This window comes from Agelaius tricolor, unplaced genomic scaffold, assembly GCF_023055355.1.
Source record: "Agelaius tricolor isolate 1412-34295 unplaced genomic scaffold, bAgeTri1.0.p SCAF_38, whole genome shotgun sequence".
Taxonomy (NCBI): Eukaryota; Metazoa; Chordata; class Aves; order Passeriformes; family Icteridae; genus Agelaius; species Agelaius tricolor.
Window position 1 is genome coordinate 2,975,845 of NW_027269298.1, and position 26,513 is coordinate 3,002,357.

General features: G+C 47.4%; 1 protein-coding gene across 2 annotated transcripts in view; it reads left to right on the top strand.

Annotated features, from left to right (window-relative positions):
* Positions 1-319: 319 nt before the first annotated feature.
* COL5A1 (collagen type V alpha 1 chain) overlaps positions 320-26,513 on the top strand; it is a 136,826-nt gene continuing 110,632 nt past the window's right edge. The window contains exon 1 of one of the 2 annotated variants that reach the window (XM_071453943.1): positions 320-1,082. In XM_071453943.1, coding sequence (XP_071310044.1) covers positions 983-1,082 — 100 coding nt within the window. In that variant the 5' untranslated portion in view covers positions 320-982. The remainder of the gene's footprint in view (positions 1,083-26,513) is intronic. The other variant, XM_071453942.1, reaches the window with a different exon arrangement.

Sequence of the window (26,513 nt, forward strand, 5' to 3'; positions counted from 1 at the left end):
TATACTATATTCTATAAACTTACATATTCTAAAACCATATTCTAAAACTTTATATTCTACATATAGAATATATATATTCTAAAACTTTAAGTTTTCTACCATGCAATATTACACACTTCTACTCAAACTTTATCATCATAATCTCTATACTATATTCTATAAACTTACATATTCTAAAACCATATTCTAAAACTTTATATTCTATATATAGAATATATATTTTCTAAAACTTTAAGTTTTCTACCACGCAATATTACACACTTCTACTCAAACTTTATCATCATAATCCCAGTTCTATCATTCCATTTTGGAAGCTTTCTCCTTCTCCTCAGTGTTCCCTTGGGGGGGGGGTGGTCAGCACAGAAAGTCTAAAATTTGGAGTTTCCAGTCCTCCAACAAGGGCACATCCCGAAAAACGCAGGGAAAAGCGAGGAGACGGCAAGAGGCGGAAAAACTCCGTGTGCTGCTGTTCCAGCGGGGGGGAAAAACGAGGAAAAAAAAAATAAAAAAAATAAAAAAGAAATCTCTTTTGGGGGCCGGGACATCCCGGGGGCGGGCGCTGGGGGGGCCGCTCCGCCCGGCCCTGATTTGCTGCGCGGCTCCGAGATTGACAAACTCCGGCCTCGGGTTTAAAAGAAGGGGGAAAAAAGGGCGGTGTGGGGAGAGAGGGAGAGAGAGAGAGAGAGGGACGGGAAAAGTTTAGCGGAGGAGCAGCGAGGCAGGGCCGGAGCTGAGCGCGGCGGAGCCCCCGCACCCTCCGCCCGCCCCATGGCTTTATAAAGGGCTGCTCCCCGGGGGGGGCTGCCGGGGGGGCTGAGCGCCTGCTCTGCGCTTCTACAGACAGCTTGGATTGGGGTTGTGTTTTTTGTATTTTTTTTAAATAATTTTTTTCTTCACCCTCCTTTCGAGCTGTCCCGAGCTGGTGGCCCGTTTAGTTTAGTTTAGTTTTTTTTTTTTTTTTTTTTTTTTTGGTGGGGGGAGCATGGATACGCACACGCGGTGGAAAAGGCGCAGTTGGATACGGAGCTGCTCGGTGCCCGCTGCGCTGCTGCTCTTGGGTGCCCTGTCCCTCGGCCGGGCAGGTAAGGGGGGTTCCCGAGCCCCCCCAAAAGCTGCGGGGGTCGTGGGGGAGTGGGAAAGGGTGCGGGGGGGATGATTTGGTGCGGGGCAAAACCCTCTCGGCTTTCCTTCCTCCCTGTGCGTTCCAGCAAAAAGGAGAGAAAAAGAAAAAAATAGATAAAAAAAAAAAAAAAGAAGGAAAAACCACCCAACAAAACCCACCCAACCTCCTTTAGCTGCCCGAGTCTCTGAATGCCATTTGTCAGGGGGCCCGTAAAAGGGGAAAAAACTTAAAACAATTCTTTATTCGCCTTCCTTGGAGCAAGAGCCGCCTCTTGCCGGGCTGCTTTTTTCCGGAGGAAAAGTCGGGGATGAGTTTCTGGAGGCTCTGCCTCTTTCTCTCTCGCCGTGGATATATATGTGAATGTATATTTAGTCCCCTGGAAACCTCCGGGCTTGCGTAGTTCCTCCTCCTTGAGGAGCAGAAAGTTTTTTTTTGTCCCGCAGGAATCCGCTCTCCCTCCGCACATCAAAGCTCGGGACACAAAAGCTTTGCAGCCGCCCGGGGACCCCAAAGCTCGCTGCCCCTTCCCCAACCTCAACCCCGCAGGGTTTGCCCCTAAAACCGGGGCTGGGTGCAGCAGGAGGAAGCTCCGAGCTTCCAGATGTGCAGCAGCACAGAAAACCACTGGAATGTCATTTTTTTTTTTCCCCTCCCCTCCTAATGGTGCAGAAGAGAGACTGAACACATTTCTGCTTCCCTTTGGGGCCGTGCAGTTTTGTTTCCAAAGCTCTGCTTCCCAAATTTCTGCCTTCTGGGAAATGCCAGGGCGGGGGGAATCGCAGAATATCCTTTTGTGGGGTGCCGGAGGAGTTTCCTGGGTGTTTGCAGAGCTTTTTCCCGGTTTGTGGTGGGCACTCAGAGGCATCGAGCTCTGTTTGTGTTGGATTTCAGGGCAGCATTTGTTGGCCGAGGCGAGTTTTGAAATCGGCAAAGTTAAAACTCGAGTTCTTCAGGGTAACTTGAGAAGCCGAGAAGTGCCCTGAAGAGCTGGGCTGTCTGGGATTCAGCTTCCCTGCCCGAATTCAGTGGTTTTTGCAGGGTTTGTTTGAGTGTTAGCAGTGGGATTCTCTGTGTCAAAGCAGCGGGATCGCCAATTATTTTCATTTCTGGCCTCTCCAAATGACCTTAAGGAAGAAGAGGTGGGCGTTGGAGGAATGCTTCCATTAAGGTTCTGCTTGTGGAGGCTGAGCAGGGTGGAAAAAACTCAATGGATAAAATGTCCTGAACGTCCCCGCAGGGAAATGAGGGGCCAGTGGGAGACCCCCGAGTTCGGGATAGGGGTATTGGAGGGCTGGAATGCCACCAGCTCCTCTTGTCAGGCTCGGGTACTTTGTATCAGCTGAAAATTGAATTTTCACCAGACCGCTCTGTTCTAAAGGAAAACCAACAATTTATTCCTCTCACTCGTGCTTGTGCTGATGCTTTAACACTCCCAGAGCATCCCCAGGCATTTCCCCGTCTGTGTTTGTCCTCCAGACAATCCCAAACCGCTTTTGGGAGTTCCCAGGTGACTTTGGGACCAGTTTTGGGGGCAGCTGCCGGGGCAGAGGATGGCTGGGAGCTTTTGTGGGGCCAGCGTGCAGCTCTGGGGAATGACTCTTGTGGTGAAAGGCTTTGAGTTTTCCTAATGAGCCGCCTAATAGGACATCAAATCATTTGGGTGAGGGAGGAGCCAGACTGGGGCTGCTGATGGCATTGACTAATGGTCTTGATGGCTTTTTTTTTCGGTTTTTTTTTTTTTTAATTTTTCCACGTTGTCTCTGGTTTTATTGCAGCTCAGAGCGTGTGCTAGTTTCAGGATAGTTGGTTTCTCTGTGTGGAGAGGTGAAATTTCCCTGTAATCTGTGGGATGGCACCTGGCACAGAGGATTTCCAGCAAATAACAGGGAAATAACAATGTCAAAGCTGCCTCCCACCACTGCCCATCCAGCTCAGATTTTCCCATATTTGCACAGATGATGTCACACCAAAATCAAACCCACAGACAAAGCTGGAACCCCTCTCTGCTCTTACAAATCCCTGTAAAAACCAAATCGGGTTTCTGGGTGAAACTTTTGGATGCAGCAATTTCCTTTAGCGGCAAAGAGTAATGAGGATCCAAACTAAAATAAAAATGCTGGAAATTATGTTGTATCCTGTTACCTTGGCTCTTCCCCAGTCACCTAAACGAGCTAAAAAAATCTTTATCCAGCCAGTTAAAAGACAGGATTATTTCAATACTTTGCCAGTCAAAAGTGTTGATATTGTTTTACAAGAAGAAATCTGACTTTATGGGTCTGGAATGGGTGGCAGTTCCAATTTTCCCCTGTAAAAGCTGGATCATGCTGTCAGTGCACTGCCAGGTTGCAATGGGAATTTGGAAGTTAAAGGCACTCGGCTGTGGGAGCAGCCTGGCCAGGGGACAGCAGAGGGGACAGCAGAGGGGACAGCAGAGGTCTTGTCTTGTTCTTCCAGGGGCAGGAGGAAAACTGTGCTGAGCATTCCCTGATTTCAGGGAATTCCTTCAAATTTGGGAATGGGAGGAATCGCATTCCAAATCCCATTCCAAATCCCATTTCCAATCCCGTTCCAAATCCCATTCCGAATCCCGTTTCCATTTCCATTCCCATTTCCAATCCCATTCCCAACCCCATTCCAAACCCTATTTCCATTCCCATTCCCAACCCCATTCCAAGCCCCATTTCCATTCCCAACTCCATTTCCATTCCCATTTCCAACTTCACTTCCAATCCCACTCCAAATCCCATTTCCAGCCCCATTCCCAGCCCCATTCCCAGCCCCATTTCACCTCTTTGGGGTATCTCTAAGGCAAAACCCTCTGGGGAGTTGCTGGTTTTTGGTGTGCACACAGGGACAGCAGCGAGGACTCACCTGGCTCTGACCAAAACATGTTTTTAATGGCAAGTTTAAATTAAAAAACCTGCCTTGGTGTTGTTTTTAGTGTTCATTGTGTGCCCTAGGAGAAATCAGGAGGGGCTGGAAAGGGGTTGTGAATCCTTATTTTAAGTGGGTGCTGTCCCTGCCCTTTAGGATCTGGAATTGGAGATGGATTTTTCAGGTTTTCAGCACTGCAGGGCTTGTGCTGATGTCTCTCAGAGCTGAGGGGGGACTCAAATATCTGCTCTCCCCACTCTGGGTGCTGCAGGAGTGGAGATGGGACACCCCTGATTTAATTTGAGTGAATTTGGGTTCTTTGCCCTGAGTGTGGCTGCAGCAAGGGGTCAGCACAGAACCCCTGGGGTTGGAAAAGATTCCCATATCCTGAGCACCCTCAGGTAAACACCAGCAAATCACAGCTTTCATTCTGAAGGAGATTTTCCGTTTTTCCCATTTAGTGGCTGTCCCAGAGGCCCTGATGGCACAGACATGTCCCTGTCACCCTTGGCAGTGCCCGGCTGCTTTCCCTGTGCCCTGAGCTGTGCTCAGCTCCTGGTGCTGTCTGTCCATCCCTGTCCCCCTGTCCCCAGGGCAGGATCTGCATTCACACCTGCTTTGAGTTAGGTTGGATTTCTGCCCCGAGCCAGAGGAGCAGCAGGAATTGCTGTGGGACAGCGTGCAGTGGCATTTAGGGATGTTTTGAGTTTTGTCTGGACTTCAGGAAAAATCTGGGAAGGCATTCCAGGAAACTGCTCTTCACTCCGAAGGGTTTATCTGCTGGACAGTTAAAATTGGCCCTTCGTTCTTTCAGTAATTACTTTTTGTGTCCTGATTCCTGGAGCTGCTGGATCTGGGAGCTGGGGAAGCTCTGGGTGGATGGATGGATGGATGGATGGATGGATGGATGGATGATGGATGGATGGATGGATGGATGGATGGATGGATGGATGATGGATGGATGATGGATGGATGATGGATGGATGATGGATGGATGGATGGATGATGGATGGATGGATGGATGGATGATGGATGGATGGATGGATGGATGAGGGATGGATGATGGATGGATGAGGGATGGATGGATCGATGATGGATGGATGATGGATGGATGGATGGATGGATGGATGTGGGATGGATGGATGGATGGATGGATGGATGGATGGATGGATGAGGGATGGATGAGGGATGGATGATGGATGGATGGATGGATGGATGATGGATGGATGATGGATGGATGATGGATGGATGGATGGATGGATGGATGGATGGATGGATGATGGATGGATGGATGATGGATGGATGGATGGATGATGGATGGATGGATGGATGATGGATGGATGATGGATGGATGGATGGATGATGGATGGATGGATGATGGATGGATGGATGGATGGATGGATGGATGGAGGGATGGATGGATGGATGGATGGATGGATGATGGATGGATGGACATGGATGGATGGATGGATGGATGGATGGATGGATGGATGGATGCAGGGATGGATGATGGATGGATGGATGGATGGATGGATGGATGGATGGATGATGGATGGATGGATGGATGGATGGATGCAGGGATGGATGATGGATGGATGGATGGATGGATGGATGGATGGATGGATGGATGCAGGGATGGATGATGGATGGATGGATGGATGGATGATGGATGGATGGATGGATGGATGGATGGACATGGATGGATGGATGCAGGGATGGATGGATGGATGATGGATGGATGGATGGATGGATGGATGGACATGGATGGATGGATGATGGATGGATGGATGTGGGATGGATGGACATGGATGGATGGATGGATGGATGGATGATGGATGGGTGGATGGATGGATGATGGATGGATGAGGGATGGATGGATGGATGCAGGGATGGATGGATGGATGGATGGATGGATGGATGGATGGATGGACATGGATGGATGGATGGATGGATGGATGGCAGGCAGTGCCTCTGGAAATGTGGAAACCTGCAGGGAGCAAAGAGCTGGGAATGCTTTCACAGAAATTTGGGGGCTCTCTGGCCCTTTCAAACCTGGCCTTGGACACTTCCAAGGATCCAGGGGAGCCACAGCTGTGCCAGGACCTCCTCACCCTCACAGCCAGGAACGCCTTCCCAACAACCACTCCAAACTTTCCTTCTGTCACTTTAAAGCCATTCCCTCATCCAAAACCCCTCACAAATTTTGTTTTCAACACTTGAAAGGGCTCTGAGACCCTTTGGGAGGAACAGCTCCATTTAGAGCTGGTGCTTTGCTCTCATGGGAGTTCACTTTAAAGTGAGCAGCCCCCAGGACAGGGGAAACCAGGATAAATCTGGATTCCATCCCCGTTTTCTTTTATTTGCTCACCTCTCCTTTTGCCTGCTGAGTTTAGCTGGAGTTTGATCCTCAGGATGTTCTAAAAAATGGATCATTTGGCAGAGAAAAGTATAAATTATTGTGTAAAGAGTACAAAATATTGTATAAAGAGTGTAAAACATTGCATGACAGAGTATCAAATATTGTTTGGGTCCTGTGCAAAGCGTGGGTGTCAGTTTGTAATACCCAGATTTTGGTGAATGGGAAGTGCTGGTTAAAGTGAGAAGAATTCTCTGGGAAATAAAGTGAATCCCCTTTTCTTTTCCCTCCTCTCTTCCTTGGGAAATTTTCTTCACTTCCAGCCTGGCCTTGTTTTATATCAAATATTTCACTCTTCCTACTAAATTTGATATGATTGGGACTGAATTTTCAGTCCTTAAAAACACAAGAAAACCTTTTGTGTGAAACAAAGCAACACTGAGGATGGGAAGAATGAGCAAAACCAGGGGAACAAAAAAAAAAAAAAAAAAAAAGAAAAAGGTTGAGACATGAAAGAATGGAAACATTTTGTTGAAATCTAATGTTATGTGGAAAAAATGGGGTTGGCAACGTGGTATAATTAAGCACTGGTTACTGTTGGCAAGTCCCAAGGCTCCTGAAATTCAGCCTAGCACTGGCTGGAGCATCCAAATGATGTCGTGGTTTCTCTGTGGACGTGTCTGGAAAATCTGTGGAACTAAAATAAATAAATGAAGGAACTACACAAAAGGCATTTTTGAGGTCGGTTGCTCCAAGTCTGGGCTCTTTTTTTTTTTTTTTTTTCTTTCCAGAAGCCAAGAGGATTCTTAACATCATCTGGAAGCTCTCACAATGATGAGATGTCATTTTTTAAAAGGAGGAAAGTTGTATTAATGTATTTACAACAGAGTTTTTCTTCGAGTTTGTGTAATAAGCCTGAGAGAAAAAGGAGCCTTTGGGGATGAGCGAGTGGAAAAGCTGCATCAGGGCTCATCCCTGAGCTCTGCTGTGGATTTTGTCCCAACCCATGGGCAAAACCCTGGATTTCCCATGGCCTGGGGGCTGATCCTGCATCCCTGTGGGGAGCCTGGCCCTGAGGGGATGCTTGAACACGATTTTATTGCTGATGTGCCAATAAAATCTGGGTTTTCAAGCAGCTCCAGGAGTCTCTTTGCATCCCTGTGCCTCAGGTTCTGTTGGTGGTTGATTCTTTCTACTTTAAAAATGCTTTTCCTCCTTGGGATGTTTTTTATCCTGTTGGGCATCCCCAGTGCTCCTCACCCAGCAAATCCAGGAGGTTATTTGGATTTTGTGTTTTGATTTGGACAGGTTTTTTACAGATTATACCAAGAGCACTGTGCTGTTCTGTTGGCTACTCTCACAATCCTTTGAACTAGATCTAGAAAGGAAATTTGGAGCAGAAGATCACTTGGGCAGCCACAAAGAAACCCTTAAGTTTAGTGGAAAAAAAATCCCCTTTTTGGGGTGCAAATGGAAGGGAGATGTGCTGGATGGTGATGAACTGGAGTTCATCTTTAATAATGGATTTTTACTTTACAAACAGTTTTCTTCCTTGGGATATTTTTTCTTTTCCTGTTGGGCATCCCCAGTGCCCCTCACCCAGCAAATGCAGGAGGTTATTTGGACTTTGTATTTCAATTTGGACAGGTTTTTTACAGATTATACCAAGAGCACTGTGCTGTTCTTGTTGCTCAAGAACAGCAACAAGACTCTCAGAATCTCAGAATCTGTTGAGTTAGATCTACGAAGGAAATTTGGAGCAGAAGATCACTTGGGCAGCCCCAAAAAACCCCCTAAAAACAATTTTCTTCCTTGGAAAATTGTTTTCCTGTTGGGCATCCCCAGTGCCCCTCGCCCAACAAATGCAGGAGGTTATTTGGATTTTGTATTTCAATTTGGACAGGTTTTTTACAGATTATACCAAGAGCACCGTGCTGTTCTGTTGGCTACTCTCAGAATATTTTGAATTAGATCTGTAGAGGAAATTTGGAGCTGTTTTCCTAAAGAGGGATGTGCTGGATGTTTGGTGGCCTCTCCTTCTCCTTCAGCTCGATAAACACTGGAATTATCTTACCTTCAATTTATATTTTATACATTTATTATTCATTTCATTTCTTAGACAAATCATGAACACATATTTGCCTAAATCTCCCTGGCAGCTGGCAGATCCCTGCCTGCATCCAGCTGTGCATCTGCAGCCAGGGCCACAGGAATCCTTTCAGAATAAATAAAGCCAAAAGCGGTTCCTGGGCTCAGCTTTTCACCAAACTGCTTCCAGGCCTTTTTTTCCCTTCTCTTTCTGCTCCAAGCTGCAAAGGAGGGGAGTTTGCAGCGCTCAGGAAGGAGCTGGGTGGGAAAGGAGAGGTCACTGAGGGAGTCAATGATCATCACTGTCACATTTGGAGCCAGGTTTTGTGTTCCTTGTGCCTGTCAGCTGGAGCTGCTGAGGAAATTCAGCAAGGAGCCTGAGCTCATCAGCCTGGCTGGCCTCTCCTCCTCTGCTTTTCCTCCCTCCACCCCCTTTTTTTTTGTTTCCAAGACAATACTGGAGTAAGAATTCACTGCAGCCGAATTCCTGGAGATGCCACTCCAGTTTCCCAGGATCTCTCATCCTCCTGCAGCGTTTTACACTGGGAATTTTCTTTGCTGCAGCTCATTCAGCTCTCAAATATGAATTAAGCAGTGAGTTTGTGGGATTTTATTTTATTTTTTCTCCCGTGCTGGATGTGCTGGAATGAGATACCTACTGTGTGTGCTCTTGTGTGCTGCAGGGGAGAGATCTGCTCCGAGGGCTGTGGTTCACCAGCTGAATAATGCAAGCATTGTTTGGGTGCCCTTATTTCCAGCTTGCACCATTAAAAGTGAATAGAAAGGTCAAGGAGATGAGTCACAGTGAACACAAGTGTCATTCTGCTCAGGAGAAATGGGAAAAAGGAGAGAAAAAGGAGCTTCCAGGCGAGGTGTTCCAGCTGGTGCCAGCCCTGGACTGGCAGGGAAAACGAGAGGAGATCTTGGCTGGGATCTGCTGGACTGTCCAAGACCCTAAAAACCCCAGGAATTCCTTCCCAATAACCACTCCAAACCTCCCTTCTGGGCTGGAGCTGGGCTCTGGCAGCTGGAGATGCAGTGGGAAATCCAGGGGATGCTCTGGAGAAGTTGGGCTCTGTTTGGAACACCCAGGGGATGCTCTGGAGAGGTTGGGCTCCATGCTGGGCTTGGAAATCCAACCTCTGCCCTGGGGAGGGCTGGCAGCTCTGGCTCTCCTGTGCAGCCACTGGCACCCAGAAGGAAACAATTCCTCCAAATCTAGCTGGACATCCCTTCTGCTCATCCAGAACCACCTCTCCTCAGCTCTCAGAGCCAGGGTGGGATGAAGGTGCTCTTGGAGAGGGATTTGGGCCTGGAAGCAGTTTGGTGAAAAGCTGAGCCCAGGAACCACTTTTGGCTTTATTTATTCTGAAAGGATTCCCTGGGCCTGGCTGCAGATGCACAGCTGGATGCAGGCAGGGATCTGCCAGCTGCCAGGGAGATTTAGGCAAATATGTGTTCATGATTTGTCTAAGAAATGAATGGGATAATAAATGTATAAAATATAAATTGAAGGTAAGATAATTCCAGTGTTCATCGAGCTGAAGGAGAAGGAGAGCACACAGGGAAAGGACAAGGGGGAAGGGATTTGAACAGCCAGGGGGACAATGGGAGGGAATTGTTCCCTGTGGGGATGTTTCAGCCCTGGCCCAGGGTGACCGAAGCAGCTGTGGCTGTCCCTGGGTCCCTGGAAGTGTCCAAGGCCAGCTTGGAGTGACCTGGGATAGTGAAAGATGTCCCTGGATGAGCTTTAAGGACCCAAACCATTGTGATTCCATGATTATCCCTGAAATTCCCCAGGATCTGGAGGGGTGGGGTCCCCATCTCTCCCTGCAGCAGCCCAGGGAAGGCCTGGAGCAGAGCTGGGCACAGCCCCATGCCATGGCCTCCCCTCTCCAAATGCCCCCTTGTAAATTCAACTTTTTGAATTTCCTGCCCAAATCCTGCCCCAAGAAGCCCCAGGCAGCTGGGGAAGCTCTGGCAGAGCCCTGGCAAGGGGAATGTGGCTGAGGAGCTGTGCCAAGGGGGTGCCATGGGCTGGGGACCTGGCCACAGCTTTCCCTTGGATTGCAGCTGGAATTGCAGCAGTGGCCAGGGCACAGAAGGAATTCAGGGCTTGTTAATGCCCTTTTAACAGGGCAGAGTTTAAATCCTGGGCTCCTGTACCTGTGGGTTTCCTTTTTTACACCCTCCTGTGGGTTTATGAGTTTGGCCCATTGCTGTTCCCTGTCCTGCCAAGGAAACAGCCCCAGTGGTTTGGGATGGTGGTGTGCTGCCACAGACTCCCCTGCACACTGCCCTGCTCTCCTTTGGGCTTCTGGCAGCATTTGAGCCCTGAAAATACAGGGGAATATTGAAATTTTTGATTTCCAGCCATTGGATTTTTCAGTTCTGAAATCACTGGGCTGGTGTGAAAGAGACATTCCTCTGAAAAAGAGAGAAAGCTTCAGAATCCTGATTTATTCTGCACATTCAGAACACACCTTCAGCAGGGAGCCAAAGCCAGCCCTGCTCCTTGTCCCTCTAATGGGGGCAATTTCCATAAACAACTTTGCAAATGAATTTTGCCCCGTTCAGCTTTGATCCCAGGTGGCCCAAAATTCCACCAGAATTCCAGTGGGTATCAAATGTCTGGGAACTGGGACTGGTTTGCTGGTGAGGCCACAGAATCATGGAATGGTTTGGGCTGGGAGGGACAGGGGAGTGGTGCTGACCAAGGGCCTGGTTTGGGGTGAAACATTGGGGTTGTGCTGGTATTCCAAGGAGATTAGGATTTAGGTATTCCATGGAAATTTGGGTATTCCATGGAAATTTAGGATTTCTGCAGAGGGATCGTGGGGTTGGAGGAGTTTTCCTGCTGACAGGAAGGGAGAGGTGAGGCACAGCAGAACTGACCAAGGGCTGGAGCTGATTTTGGGGAGCTGAGGCTGGTTTGGGGTGAAATATTGGATTGTGCTGGTATTCCATGGAAATTTGGGATTTCTGCAGGGATTTCTCAGGGAGAAGGTGGGAGCAGAGCTGCACAAGGGCTGGGGCTGATTTTGAGGAGCTGAGGCTGGTTTGGGGTAAAATATTGGGATTGTGCTGGTATTCCATGGAAATTTGGGATTTCTGCCGAGAGATGATGGTGGGAGCAGATCTGCCCGAGGGCTGGAGCTGATTTTTGGGAGCTGAGGTGTGAAATATTGATTTGTGCTGGTATTCCATGGAGATTTAGGATTTCTGCAGAAGGATGGGGGGGTTGGATATGGTGGGAGCAGAGCTGACCAAGGGCTGGAGCTGATTTTGGGGGGGCTGAGCCTGGTTGTGGGGTGAAACACTGGGATTGTGCTGGTATTCCATGGAAATTTGGGATTCCTGCAGAGATTTCTCAGGGAGATGGTGGGAGCAGAGCTGGTTGAGGGCTGGAGATGATTTTGGATGGGCTGAGCCTGGTTTGGGGTGAAACACTGGGATTGTGCTGGTGTTCCATGGAAATCTGGGATTTCTGCAGAGGAATGAGGGGGTTGGATATGGTGGGAGCAGAGCTGGGGTGTGATTCCATGGGAGAGGCCTTGAAGCAGGGCACAAACCTGCCTGGAAATGCCCCTTGGAGGGTTTTTATTGGGAAATACGAGGCTGGCAGTGCCTCAAACCCAGACCTGCTGCCTGGGGGCTGCTCAGGGCGTCCCTGCAAGGACCAGCTCTGGTTTCCAAAGCTCACCCTGATGTTCTCCTCATTCCCTGTCTGTGGGACAGGCAGGCGGGTCCCCAGTGGTGTCTGTGCTCCAGGAGAGGCAGCAGGGCTGGCAGGGAAGGGGATTTGTCCCCCTGGCACTCGGGATCCGATGGAAAAGTGCGAGGAGTGAATGTTCTCTCAGCAGGGCTGGCCGGGACGGGGAGAGGCACATTATCACGTCCTGAGCACTTGGGGGGAGAAAGTCCCTCACTCTGCCTCTCTCAAACGTTTAAATTAAAACAATCTGGCTTTTCTGCAGCTCTTGGATGCTTTCCCTGCTGACCTCAGGAGCTGGGATGGGAGGAGGAGCCAACAGACCCGAACTGGCTCTGGGGTTTGGTTTTTTTTATTTTGGTTTTTGATTTTTTGGTTTTTGATTTTTTTTTTCCCCTCCAAGTCCTGAATCCCTGCAGGATGCAGAAGAGCAAAACAATGAGGGCCATATCTGCTCTGCAAACACGCATTTTTTCCCAGTGCTCTGCAATTAGGGAGCTGTATCAGGCAGCTGGGAGGCTGCAGGGAGCAGCACAGGCTTTTCCAAGCAGACTGGGAAAGGCTGGGCAGGATCAGCCCTAAAACCAGGATCAGCAGCAAAGCCAGGGTGCTCCAGAGCCTTTGACACCATCCCTGAGGGTGGTGGGGTTTGGGGGTTTTCAGGATGAGGGAAGAGATGAGAATCTTGACTTTATGTTTTAGAAGGTTGATATATTATATTATATTATATTATATTATATTATATTATATTATATTATATTATATTATATTATATTATATCATATTTATCATATAATATTATACTATATAATATTATATAATATTATATTATATATTAAATTATACTATATTGTATTATATATTACACTACATTATATTATATTATATCATATAATATATTATATTAGACTATATTATAATTACAATTATTATATATTACATTATACTATATTATATCATATCATACTATATAATATTATATAATATATATCATATCATATATCATATTATAAGAAAATGATATATTAGAACAATACTAAAGAGAAAGGAGACATCAGAAGGTTAGCAAAGAATGAATAATAAAAACTTGTAATTACTCACAATCTCAACACAACTAAACCATAATTAGTCATTAAATAAGAGCAATTCACATCAAACCAATCAAAAATACATTTATTAATGAACCATCTCCCAACCACATCCTACAACCATCAAATAATTATGGTTTACATTTCCTTGCTGAGACTTCCCGGCTTCTCAAAAGAAAACTCCAAGCAGAAGGATTTTCATAAAATAGGTCAGTGACACCTAAGGATGCTGAGTCCTTCATCCCCAAATTCCCAGCCCAAATTCCCAGCTGTGCTCTCTGTGCTGGGAGCTCTGCTTGGACTCTGATCCTGAAGGTCTTTTCCAGCCTCAGTGACTCTGAAATTCATCCCAAGGCTCTGCTCTGACCCTCTGAGGCTCAGGCTGAGTTTTGTCCTGGCCCGGGGCCCCTGGCTGGGCAGAAATGGGAAATTTTTGGCTCCCTGGCTGTGCCTCAGGCTCTTGCAGCACTGCCCTGGTCCACGTGGAGCTGGGGTGGATCCAGGGCTGGGAGCAGCCTCTGCTGGGTTTGGGCATTTGGGAGGGAAGGAGCAGAGCAGCATCGCTCCTGAATTACAAAACTTTCCTCCATCTCCTCCTGCTGCTGCTCTCTGTGCTGGCCCTCCATGGAAATCTCGGATTTCTGCAGGAATCCTCTCTGCACTGCCCCGTTTCAACACAAGTTCAAGGCGTTCTGCAGGGCAGCATCACTCCCAAATTCCAAAACTTCCTTCATCCCCTCCTGCTGCTGCTCTTGATGTGCTGCCTTTGCTCCCCATGGGAGTTTTTGGGGAGATTTTCCAGATTTTACAGTTCTGGGTGGGATTCAGGGCAGGAGAACACAGTGGGATTTCTTATGGCAACGGGGACAACACCAAACTGATCCAGATTTTTCCTGTGAAACGGGAACAAGACTTTTCCTGTGAAATAGGAGCCAGAGCTTGGTTTGGGTGTGGAAATGCCCATAAAGAACTTTGGGCTCCTCAGCTGAAGGGAATGAAAATCCCCCCAATAAACCCTGGGATGCTGTGAGACAGGCAGAGCACGAGTTCAAGATGTTCTGCAGGGCATCATCACTCCCAAATTACAGAACTTCCTTCATCCCCTCCTGCTGCTGCTCTTGATGTGCTGCCTTTGCTCCCCATGGGAGTTTTTGGGGAGATTTTCAAGATTTTACAGTTCTGGGTGGGATTTCTTATGGCAATGGGGATAACACCAAACTGATCCAGATTTTTCCTGTGAAATAGGAGCCAGAGCTTGGTTTGGGTGTGGAAATACCCATAAAGGACTTTGGGCTCCTCAGCTGAAGGGAATCAAAATCCACCCCAATAAACCCTGGGATGCTGTGAGGCAGAGCCTGAGTTCAAGATGTTCTGAGGGGTGCTGAGAGCCCAGCAGGGTTTCTCTCCCTTCTCCAAAGCCTTGGCCAGACAGGCTGGGGCCCTCCTTGCCCTGGGGACACCAATCCCAAACCCTGAACGAACATTTAACTCCTTTTAGCAGCAAGCTTTGTCCCTGCCAGCCTGCAAACAGCTGAGCCTCTGCTGCTGCCCCATTCTGGTGGCCTGGGATGGAGCTTTTTGTGGAAAACAACTGCTTTTGGGGGAGAGAAATCTGCCCCAGTCCTTGCTCCAGCTCAAAAAACCCAGGGTGGGATCTGGGGCTTTGTTGATTATTTTTTTCTGATGGTGGCAAAATGCCCAAGCTCAGCTTTAGTCAATGGAAAGTCTAAAAATAGATGTGGGAGATCAGAGGGAGCTTCTGGGAAACTGAACTTGGGTTCTCTGATGCTGAGTATCAAAAGTGATCCAAGGCATTCATTTTGGGGGAATTTCCTTCCCGTTTTAGTGAGCCAGGGAGGGAGTGCTGGGGCAGACAGGTAGGGCAGGCCTGTGCAGTGTCAGCTGAGACAGGAAAATGGGGGGAATTCTTCTGGGAAGGCAGGCCTGGCTGGGAATAATCACTGGGAAAGCCTGGAGTGAAATAAGCCAGAGTTAAGGGGTGGGTGTGAGGCAGGAGCTGCTTTTGAGCTGAATTTGACCTGGGGTTGATGTGATTTTTATATTACCTGGGGCTGATATGATTTTTATATTACTTGGGGTAATATCCTGGGACTGATATGATTTTTATATTAGCTGGGGTTATATCCTGGGGCTGATATGATTTTTATATTAGCTGGAGTTGATATGATTTTCATATTACCTGGGGTAATATCCTGGGGTTGATATGATTTTTATATTACCTGGGGCTGATATGATTTTTATATTACTTGGGGTAATATCCTGGGGCTGATATGATTTTTATATTACCTGGGGTTGATATGATTTTTATATTACCTGGGGCAATATCCTGGGGCTGATATGATTCTTATATTTCCTGGGGTTGATATGATTTTTATATTATCTGGGGTAATATCCTGGGGCTGATATGATTTTTATATTACCTGGGGTAATATCCTGGGGTTGATATTATTTTTATATTACCTGGGGCAATATCCTGGGGTTGATATGGTTTTTATATTTCCTGGGGTTGATATGATTTTTATATTACCTGGGGTAAAATCCTGGGGTTGATATGATTTTTATATTTCCTGGGGCTGATATGATTTTTATATTTCCTGGGGTAATATCCTGGGGTTGATATTATTTTTATATTACCTGGGGTAATATCCTGGGGCTGATATGATTTTTATATTTCCTGGGGCTGATATGATTTTTATATTACCTGGGGTAATATCCAGGGGCTGATAGGATTTTTATATTACCTGGGGTAATATCCTGGGATTTAAATGAAATTATTCAATTCTCTGTGCGTGGCAGTGATGGGTTTGCAGCTGGAGCTTTTCAGCATCCATGTCCTGGTGGGTTTGGGCAGGAGGAACCAGGAAAAGGGTTCCAAACTCTCCCATCTGGAGTGCTGCCCACAGCTGGTGTTGTATTTTCTGGGATGATTTCTCCCTTCTCCTTGCTCTGGAATAATCTCTCAGCATGCTCATGAAGGGATCACTCTGAGTGATCCTTTTGCATTATAAGGACAACATTTCTTTTCCTGTAGCTATGGAAAATCTCCCTTCCCTCTGGGTTCAAAATGAGGGCACAGAAAAATGTATCCAGATCAATTTTAAGCCCAGCACTAAGTTGTTTGTGTGCTGTTTATTTAGTGATGAGGAGAACATCAAAATGCTCCATGTAGGAATCAATCTTCCTAAAATACAGGATAAAATGTGCTGATAACTCAGCATCTGCCTCGTCTCCAGCATCCTGAATATTTCCTTCCCTCATTGCTCTCCCAGTGCCTTTAACTCCTCAGAGTGCAGGGTGAAAACACCACCCACAGCTTCTCCCTGTTTACAACTGGTTGGAAATGTCATCCTGTGCTTTTCCAGATGCTGGAATTGTGCTCCTTTCCTCATTTCTCCCTAATTTATTCCCTCATTTCTCCCAAACTGTGCTCCTTCCCTCATTTCTGGCCAAATATCCAAGCCAGTGGAAGGAATGAGGGATTTTTGTCCACCACAACCAGAGCAGGAGCTCAAAGGCAACCCCTCAAGGGTGACCCCAAAATTGGGATTTGCAGCAGGATGGAGCAGCTGTTAATGGGGAAAAAATGGGATTTGGCTTGGTGGGGAGGGAGGGAATGTCTGGCAGGGAAGGATGGACTGGGCAGTCAAAGATGAATTTTAGCTTGGATTTCTTCCCCGCAGTGCAAGGCAGGGACACAGCAGCTCCCCTGGGAAGGGCCTTGCATTTGTCCTGCTTCCTTCCCCTGGGTGAAGTTTTAGGATGGGATTCTGATCCTTCTTTCCTTTCCCTGGGTGGTGTTTTGGGAAAGGATTCTGGTCCTTTCCTTAGGTGAAGTTTTAGGAAGTAATTCTGGTCCTGCTTCCTTCCCCTGGGTGATGTTTTGGGAAGGGATTCTGGTCCTTTCCTTTTTCCTTAGGTGAAGTTTTGGGAAGGAATTCTGATCCTTCTTTCCTTCCCCTGGGTCATGTTTTGGGGAGGGTTTCTGCTCCTGCTTCCTTCCCCTGGGTGATGTTTTGGGAAGGGATTTTGATCCTTTTTTCCTTCCCCTGGGTGATGTTTTGGGAAGAGATTTTGATCCTTCTTTCCTTCCCCTGGGTGATGTTTTGGGGAGGGTTTCTGGTCCTCCTTTCCTTTCCTTAGGTGAAGTTTTGGGAAGGGATTTTGATCCTTTTTTCCTTCCCCTGGGTGATGTTTTGTTGCTCTGGGTGCCAGGCTGTGCTTGGCACAGGAGCAGTGCCTGGGCCCTGTTTGACCTCAGTGTTTTCCAAAGCCAAACCCCACTCTGGGGTGCTGAAGAAGAAAAACCTGGAGGTGAGCTTGGCACAGCCAGCTCTGGATGTGACAGCAGCTTTGGGGGGGATTTTTGGGCAGATTCCTGCCCCTTGTCTGCTCCCCAAAAACTGTCCCAGGGACAGGGGGACGCTGGTGGCCATCCCAGGGCTGGGAAGCTGAGCAGGCTCTGGTGCTTGGGGGATGTGACGATGCTTTTGGGGTGTGAAAACACCCAGTTTCAGGTTTATAAAGCAGGTGTTTAATTAAGCCTTAATGAGGAACGTGGGTGATTAAGGAGAGCTCTGCCGATTGCTCAGGAACTCTCCCTTCACTCTCCCTGACTCTATGACCCCGCTGGAGCCCTTGGTGTTATCACCCTGCTTATCAGAACAGAGGAAAACAAACCTGCAGGGAATTTTGGGAGCCTTTGAAGCATTTAAAGGGATAATGCCAAGGTAAACTCCCTGAGCTGTGCAGAGAGCAGCTGAAGAAGGGGTGGATGTGGCAGGTATTGATTTCTTTGCTGCCTTTTACTCTTCTCTGTCAGGTCTTGGTTTCTTTGCTGTTTTTTACTCATCTGTGTCAGGTATTGGTTTCTTTGCTGCTTTTTACTCATCTGTGTCAGGTCTTGGTTTCTTTGCTGCTTTTTACTCATCTCTTTCCAACCTGCTGCTTTTTTGCACCCTTTGCAAGGGTGACAATGATGTGGGCTCTGCTTGTTCTGGAGTCAAGACACGGGCAGAGAACGAATCAGCCCCAATCTGTTCAGTGCAGCCATGTGGGATTGATCCTTTGGAGCCAAAAACCGCCTGTGGGGCTGCAGAATTCACTGCAGGAGCAAAATCTCTCAGCCCTGGGGCTTTGGGGCGCTGATTTTGCTGCTGGAGGTGCCCAAGGTGGCTGTGCTGGATCTCATTTGTGTCCCTGTGCTATGATTTCACTGCTCAGCACCCTGTAATTGAACGGTTTTGTGCTGTGTTCTTAGAGAAATGTGATTTTTTTTTTAATTTTTTTTTTTTTATTTATTGCCCATCTCTTTGAGCCAGGTTCTGCCAGCCTCATTAACAAATTAATACAGAGCAAATTGGGATTGTTGGAAAGCAGAGCCATGTGTTCTTCCTCAATGGGATTTGGGGTCTGGAAGAGTTCTGTGAGGAGATTCTGGCTGGGTTTCTGCACAAAACCTCCCCTCTAAAAGCAGATTTATTTCCAAAGCTGGGCTTTGTTTGTTCCCCTTTTGAGAATTCAGCTGTCTGATGGCAAACTGGCTCTTCAGTGTTACCAAAAAGCAAAATAAAATCAAAATGTGGTCACTGGTCCTTCCCTGCAAGGCAGTGATGGGAATATTGAGTTTTATATGCTTTTAAATGCATTTCACAAAACTGGGAGGGATTTAGGAGCCAGCACCTGAAGCAGTGATGGCAATATTGAGTTTTATATCTTTTTTAATAGATTCCAAAAATTTGGAAGGGATTTAGGAGCCAACACCTGAATGACTGATGGGAATGTTGAGTTTTATATCTTTTTTAATAGATTCCGAAAAATTGGGAGTAATTGAGGAATGAGCACCTGAAGCAATGATGGGAATGATGAGTTTTATCTCTTTTTAAATACGTTTCACAAAATGGGAAGGGATTTGGGAATGAGCACCTGAAGCAATGATGGGAATGATGAGTTTTATCAGCTCAGTGATGGGAATGTTGAGTTTTGTCCCTCTTTTAATAGATTTGAGAAAATTGGAGGGGATTTAGGAGCCAGTACCTGGAGCAGTGATGGGGATTGGAGGCTGTAGCATCAGGAAGGGAAACTCCTCCCTGGAGACTCAGCACAAAGGGATTTAAGTGTTGGAGATTTGCTCAGATTTCTGAATTTCATCACGTTTTGTGTGGGGCTCGAGAGTCCAGGTCCGCTTTGGGTGCCCTGCAGGAAAGGCTCATCCCAAAAGCTGCTGTGTGAAGCAGAGAGGCCTAAAAATGCCAATTCCGGGGGCTTTGGCGAGGCCAAAGGTGCCAATTCCAGGGGCTTTGGCGAGGCCAAAGGCGCCAATTCCGGGGGCTTTGGCGAGGCCAAAGGCGCCAATTCCGGGGGCTTTGGCGAGGCCAAGGGCGCCAATTCCGGGGGCTTTGGCGAGGCCAAAGGCGCCAATTCCGGGGGCTTTGGCGAGGCCAAGGGCGCCAGTTCCGGGGGTTTCGTTGAAGCCAAGGGCGCCAGTTCCGGGGGTTTCGTTGAAGCCAAAGGCGCCAATTCCGGGGGTTTCGGCGAAGCCAAAGGCGCCAATTCCGGGGGTTTCGGCGAAGCCAAAGGCGCCAATTCCGGGGGTTTCGTTGAAGCCAAGGGCGCCAATTCCGGGGGTTTCGTTGAAGCCAAGGGCGCCAATTCCGGGGGTTTCGCTGAAGCCAAAGGTGCCAATTCCGGGGGTTTCGCTGAAGCCAAAGGTGCCAATTCCAGGGGTTTTGCCAAGGCCAAAGGTGCCAATTCTGGGGGTTTCAGCCTGAACCAGCCACGAGTGGGCATTTCTGACCCTTTTCCCATCGCTTTTCCGTTTCCCTGAGCGCCCCCTGCTCCATCCCAGTCCCATTGGGATTTTCCCAGGGGAGCAGCAGGGCTGGGACAAATCTCCAGTCCCAGCAGCACAGACAAGGAGAGCTCAGAGATTTTTATAACTCTCATTGGCCCCTAATTAGATGTTTGATGCCAAAGTAATGATCATAAAAGGCTCTTTATTTCAAACAAACCCATGTGAATAATTCTGTAAATACTTGTCTGGGCCAGCCTTGGGTTGAGTCCTGGGAAAGCTTTTTGGATGAGGATCTTGGATATTTCTTGTTGGCTTTTATAGGAGCATATTTCAATTTTTTTAGATGCTATCTTTGGGTTTGAGTCCTCCTGTGTGGAGAATGGAAGACCTGAAATGACATCTCAGCTCTTAAATGCAGCAGATATTTCCAGTGTCACCTTGTAACCAGTTTAATGGGGAATATCTGAAAGGAGGGAGGGGAAAGAACGTGCAGCTGTGACCCAGATTTCCTAAAATCACCCCTTGCAACCCCGTGGTGGCAGCTGTGCCTTCCAGGCAGATGAAGCCAGGATTGTATAGGAATATTGGTGAGGAGAGATCCATCAGCTCTTGGATTGGTTGTGAGGGATGGGGTTTGGGGTGGCTTTGCAGCCTGGGAGGGGTTGGGATCCCCATGGAGGGGTTTGGATCCCATGGAGAGGTTGGGATCCCTGTTTTGGGGTTTGTATTTCATGGAGGGGGTTGGATCCCTGTTTTGGGGGTTTGTGTTCCCATGGAGAAGTTTGGATCCCTGTTTGGAGGGTTTGGATCCCTGTTTGGAGGGTTTGGATCCCTGTTTGGAGGGTTTGGATTCCATGGAGAAGTTTGGATCCCTGTTTTGGGAGTTTTTATCCCCATGGAGGGTTTGGATCCCCATGGAGAAGTTTGGATCCCTGTTTTGGGGGTTTTTATCCCCGTGGAGGGTTTGTATCCCATGGAGAAGTTTGGATCCCAGTTTTGAGGGTTTGGATCCTTATTTTGGAGGTTTTTAGCCCCGTGGAGAAGTTTGGATCCCTGTTTTGGGGGTTTTTATCCCCATGGAGGGTTTGTATCCCATGGAGAAGTTTGGATCCCTGTTTTGGGGGTTTGTATCCCCGTGGAGGGTTTGGATCCCTGTTTTGGGGGTTTGGATCCCTGTTTTGGGGGTTTGTATCCCCATGGAGAAGTGTGTATCCCAGTTTTGGAGAGGTTTGTTTCCCCTGCCGATGTTTCTATCCCCATGGGGAGGTTCCTCTCCCGCGGCAGGTGGAATGGGGAGGGAGGAGCTGGCTCATTAGCTCAGTAATTAGCTGTGATTGTAATGGAGGTGCCTCTGGGGGTTGCCTTTCTCCCCTAATGACCGAGGAGCAGAGATCACAAAGCTCTGTCAGGGCTGGGCGGGCGTTCCCCGGAGCTGCCCTAATCCCTCTGGATGTGCTCATTTAATGGGAGCAAACCCTCTCCCTGAACACCGGGATTTTAATGCAAAAAAAAATCTCCAAAAAGTGCCATTTCTGAGCGAGCAAATACACCTTGGGCCCGTGTTTTATTTAAAATAAAATTTTTAAAAAGGGGAATGGAATAGGAGCTGATGTTGTGCTCGGATGAGCCTCCGCTGCACGTTTGGGATCACCAGGTTCTGTATTACCATAAAATCCTCCACTGGCCTGCAGTAAAATAACATTCCCTGGCCATGTTCACATGGAAACCCATCTAAACACCTAATTGGGAGCAAGACCTGATAAATGTGGGTTAGAAGTGAGAAAATCACTGAGAACTGGGAATTGAAGCGCTGAATTCCTCCCTGCTCTCCAAGGCATCCTTTGAGGGCACCGCGGCTCCTTGGGGGCTGAGAAGGGATAAAATTCAGTAAATTCTGGGCTTTTTTTCCAAATTCAGTAAATTCTGGGCTTTTTTCCCTCCTGCTCTTCCCCTGAAAGCATCACCTGTGTGCTGCAGTGTGGGTTATGTAAACTCGGGAATTAATGCTCCAGAGGAAACTTTGGGAAACAAGCTTCAGGAACACTTCTCATGAAGTCAAGCAGGTATTAATTCGAAATTTGCCTGCTGGCTGGGTTTTTTTTTTTTTTGGAGGAGAATCAGATATGAACTAAATGCACAGAGCTGGTTGGTTTAAGCATCTGCAGGAAATAATTGGTTTTACATTTCTCTCCCCGTGTCAGAATAGTGGAGCGTAGAGTAAGGCTGGAAATAATTCAAGGTTGGGATTTATTTTTTTTTTTAAAAAACCATCCAATGAAATATTTAAAAATGAAATTACTTCTGCCTGCTCCCATTAACTTTGCAGACAAGTGAGAAACCTGCAGTGCATGAAAATGTATTTCTGTATTTTTGGGAGCATCCAGGCCGGGTTTACCTGGGGTGGGGCAGTGCCCGGGGGGGATTTGCTGCCTTTGAAGTGGTGATGTGAAGCGCCAGGCTGGGCTCAGCCGGGGTTTAGCGGGCTGGAAGTGATGCTAATTCTGCAGGTGCTTGTGTTAATTTGCTTAATTAAGCTCAGGGCTGGCCCGTGCACTCAGCAAAGGGCTGGGCACGGCTCTGGGAAGGCTGCAGAAAGGGGTTTATTCTGCTTATTTCCACCCAATTTGTCCGTTTTGGCTGCTTTTTCCAGATTCCTTGGTTTAGAAAATGATGCTCCTTGTCCTTCTTGGGCCCTGTGTCCTCACACCTCAGCTTCCAGCCCATCCTGGTCCCATTTCTCCAGCATCTCCCTCTTCCCCTCCACAGCCCAGCAGGGATCTCTGGGATCCTCCCTGGCTTCCCCCATTGCCCCCAGGACAGGCCCGGGGCACAAATCCTTCCCTGCTGAGGGAAAAACCCCATCCATGGAGCACAAAACCCTTTGAGGGCAGAGCCTGAGCCACCCTCTGGCCCACATCCCTGCCTGCTCGGTGCCCAGGGGATTTCTGAGGAGTGGGATCAGAGCAAGGAGGGGAATCAGCAGCTCCAGGGCTGCCCTTGCTCTGCTCACATCCCATGGGGCTGCTCCCATCCCATCCCATCCCCATCCCTCTCTGGGAAGGCTGGAGAAAGGGGTTTATTCTGCTTATTTCCACCAAATTTGGCCATTTTGGCTGCTTTTTCCAGATTCCTTGGTTTAGAAAATGATGCTCCTTGTCCTTCTTGTCTCCTGTGTCCTCACACCTCAGCTTCCAGCCCATCCTGGTCCCATTTCTCCAGCATCTTCCCCTGAGTGCTGCTGGAAGATGCTGAGAGGGACCAGAATCCTTTGCTGTGGTGTTTTCCTGGGCAAAACTCCTGGGCAAAACTCCATTTAGAAGTGGTTTTTTGATCCTTTCTGATACCCCTGAAGTGCTGAGAGATGTGCTTTAGGTTATCCTACAAGGCAGAGCTCTCCAAGCTCCCCCCTCCACATGGAGCAGGAATTTCTGGGTCACTGTGACATTTTGGGAAGTGCTCCAGCCCCAGTTTCCTTCCTGGCAGGAGTTTTGCCCTTTGAACCACTGAGGGTGGAATTTTGGGAGCTGTGAAAGCTCCAAACTCCCTCCCTCAGCAGATCCACAGATGGATTTAGGAGCAGCTCCTTAAAACCAGCCCTAAAGGGATGCAAGTTTTGTCTCCCTCACCCCCAGGCTCTGTTTTTTTACACAAAATCTTAAAAATCAGCAAAAAAAAAAAAAAATCGGCAAAAAATCAGTTAAAAATCATTGCAAGGCCCCTGGATTGCCTGAGCCCTCAAGGAGCACCTGAAGATGTAAAAGCAGAGATTTCCAAGAGGTGGAAATCACATCCAAGGATTCTGCCATGCTTCCCAAGGAAACCTTGGCACCTCTCTGGAGGTGGAACATTGAGGCTTTCCAAGACTTTTGACAAGGGGGGCAGGCTCAGAACCCACCCGGGGCAGGTTTATTTGGGATATTAGGAATTGATTCTCCCCTGGGAGCCCAGTGAGGCCTTTCCCAGCTTCCCTCCCCTGCCATGGGCTCATTCCCAAGCACAGAACCTCCTGCAGCTCTCACACAGGTGCCCTCGAAGGTGGAAAAGGAAATCCCAACCTCTTTTCTTTGCTCCAAAGAGTCCCAGTGTTCCCAGACAATCTGGCACTGGGACAGCAGCAGCATTTTCAAAGCAATTTGTGATCATCAACCACTTAAAGGCCTGCAAGGCTTAATTAGGGCCCGAGCTTGCAGCACATTAAAATCAACAAGAAGCTTTGCAACCAGTGTTAATGGGGGGCAGAGCAGCTATCCCTGCAAGGAGGCATCCAAAGCTGGCAGAATCTTCTGGAAAAGGGGAAGGAATAAAGGAGACCTGGACTAAGAGTGGCCTCCTCCTCATGGCCTCCCTCGAGACCTCCCAAAATTGAACAAATCCACCCCAAAAATCGACTCAACTGAGCTCAGCTGAGATTTTTCCCTGTCAAATCAAAGCCCTGCAGCCCCCTGGGTTGTTTCATGTGGGTGATGGTGTCCCTGCAGGCCAAGGGTGCCACTGGAATGGGAATTATTGCCCCAGGTTGGAGCCATCCCACACACTCAGAGCGGTGTCCCCCACCCAGGAAACCCCAGCCCGTGCCTGGGGGGTTTAGATGGATTTTTAGATGGATTTTTAGATGGATTTTTTAGGGAATTTTTGTAGGGATTTTTTTAGGGATTGTTTTCAGAAGGAGTTCTAAGGAGCCAGCAGCCTCCATGGGTGTCAGGGCACGTTGAGAACAGAGTGAGCAAAAATTTTGTGGTTTTTTTCCCCCCCATCCCGAGCCAGTGGAAGCACAGCAGGATGCTCCATCCAGCCTTGTAGGATAACCTAAAGCACATCTCTCAGCACTTCAGGGGTATCAAAAAGATCACAAAACTACTTTTAAATGGAATTTTGTGCCCAGGAAAACACCACAGCAAAGGATTCTGTTCCCTCTCAGCATCTTCCAGCAGCACTCAGGGGAAGATGCTGGAGAAATGGGACCAGGATGGGCTGGAAGCTGAGGTGTGAGGGCACAGGAGACAAGAAGGACAAGGAGCATCATTTTCTAAACCAAGAAATCTTTAAAATCAGCCAAAATGGACAAATTTGGTGGAAATAACCAGATTGAGCAGGGAAAGGGAAATTTTGTTCCTTGCACCCCCAAACCTGCCCTTTTAGGGACACCCCAACCCCTCTCCCTGTTCCCTGCGGGGTTTTCATGGCTTTTTCCCAGGATTTGTGCAATGGGGGGACAGCAGCTCCTTGGAAAAGGTGAAATCCCCAGGTGGGTCCTGCTGTGCCCAGGGAAAATCCCAAATCTCTTAAGGCAAGCAGGATTTTGGCTGTCCTTGAACAGGGCTGGGATTTCCAGACAAATCCTTGACATTTTCCTGATTTTTTGGGCATTGTATCTATAAATTTTGCAGATTTTCATGATAATCCATGAAGCAAAACCGTGCTCATTGTCAGCTGCTAACACCATGGCTTTGTTACAAACCCAAATGATTGATTATTTAAAAAAAAATGAAAAAAAAGATTTCTGCTCAAAGGAACAGGAGTTATTTGATTTTTTTTTTTAATTTCATGGAGTCTCTGAGCTGCTCCAGTGTCAGTTCTGGGTTTCTTTCTTCTCCTTTTGGGATTAGATGTAGGATCCTTCCAATCTGACTCTGCATAATGGTTTCCTTTGTTCCCAGCTGGGACTATTTGGGCTTTTTTTAAAAGAAAAAATAAATAAATAAGGGGATGTCATGAGTCATTGGTGAAATATTCTGCAATCTGGAGCAGTGTGAATTGACACAGCTCTGTGGTAGCTCTTGGGAGGAGCAGATCAGTTCTGACCCTTTCCATAGCTGCCTTTTTTTTTTAATTCCCTTTTTTTAATTTAAATTAAAAATTAAACAATAATTAAAATTAATTTTTTTAAATTTAATTTAATTTATTTTTAATTTTTAAATTTTTTTTTTTATTTTTTACCTCTTCCTAAGGAAAGACCTTTAATATCCTCAATCCTGCAGCTCACATTCTTCTCTTCTCCTCCTTAAAATGCCTTTTCTCTTTGCCCAAATAAATAATTGTGTTTTATTGGGCTGCTGGGACGCTGAAGAATTTAAGAGCCTCTGTTAAGCCCATCCAAAGGATGCTGGAGCAGCAGCAGCTGGGGCCTGATATTCTTATTTTAGGCCCTGTTTTATTTTAGCCTCTGCCACCCTGTTTTAGTCAGTTATCCCAGGGCTGCAGCCAGGTCAGCTGTGGTGAAAAGCGTTTAGATAAGGAGTCAAAATTGTTGAAATCCCAGGAGGCTGAAAAGGAGACTCCCAGCTCCATTAAAAAAAGCCATCACTGAGGGGAAGCAACTTCCAGTCCTCAAAACCAAAGAATAAAATAAAATAATAAAAGCAAATAAGCTTGCTTTTATTTCTTCTGGATCTGCCAGAGGAACTCTAGGAATAATAGAATATCCCTAAATTAGGATGGAATATATAAATACCTCTTGGTTT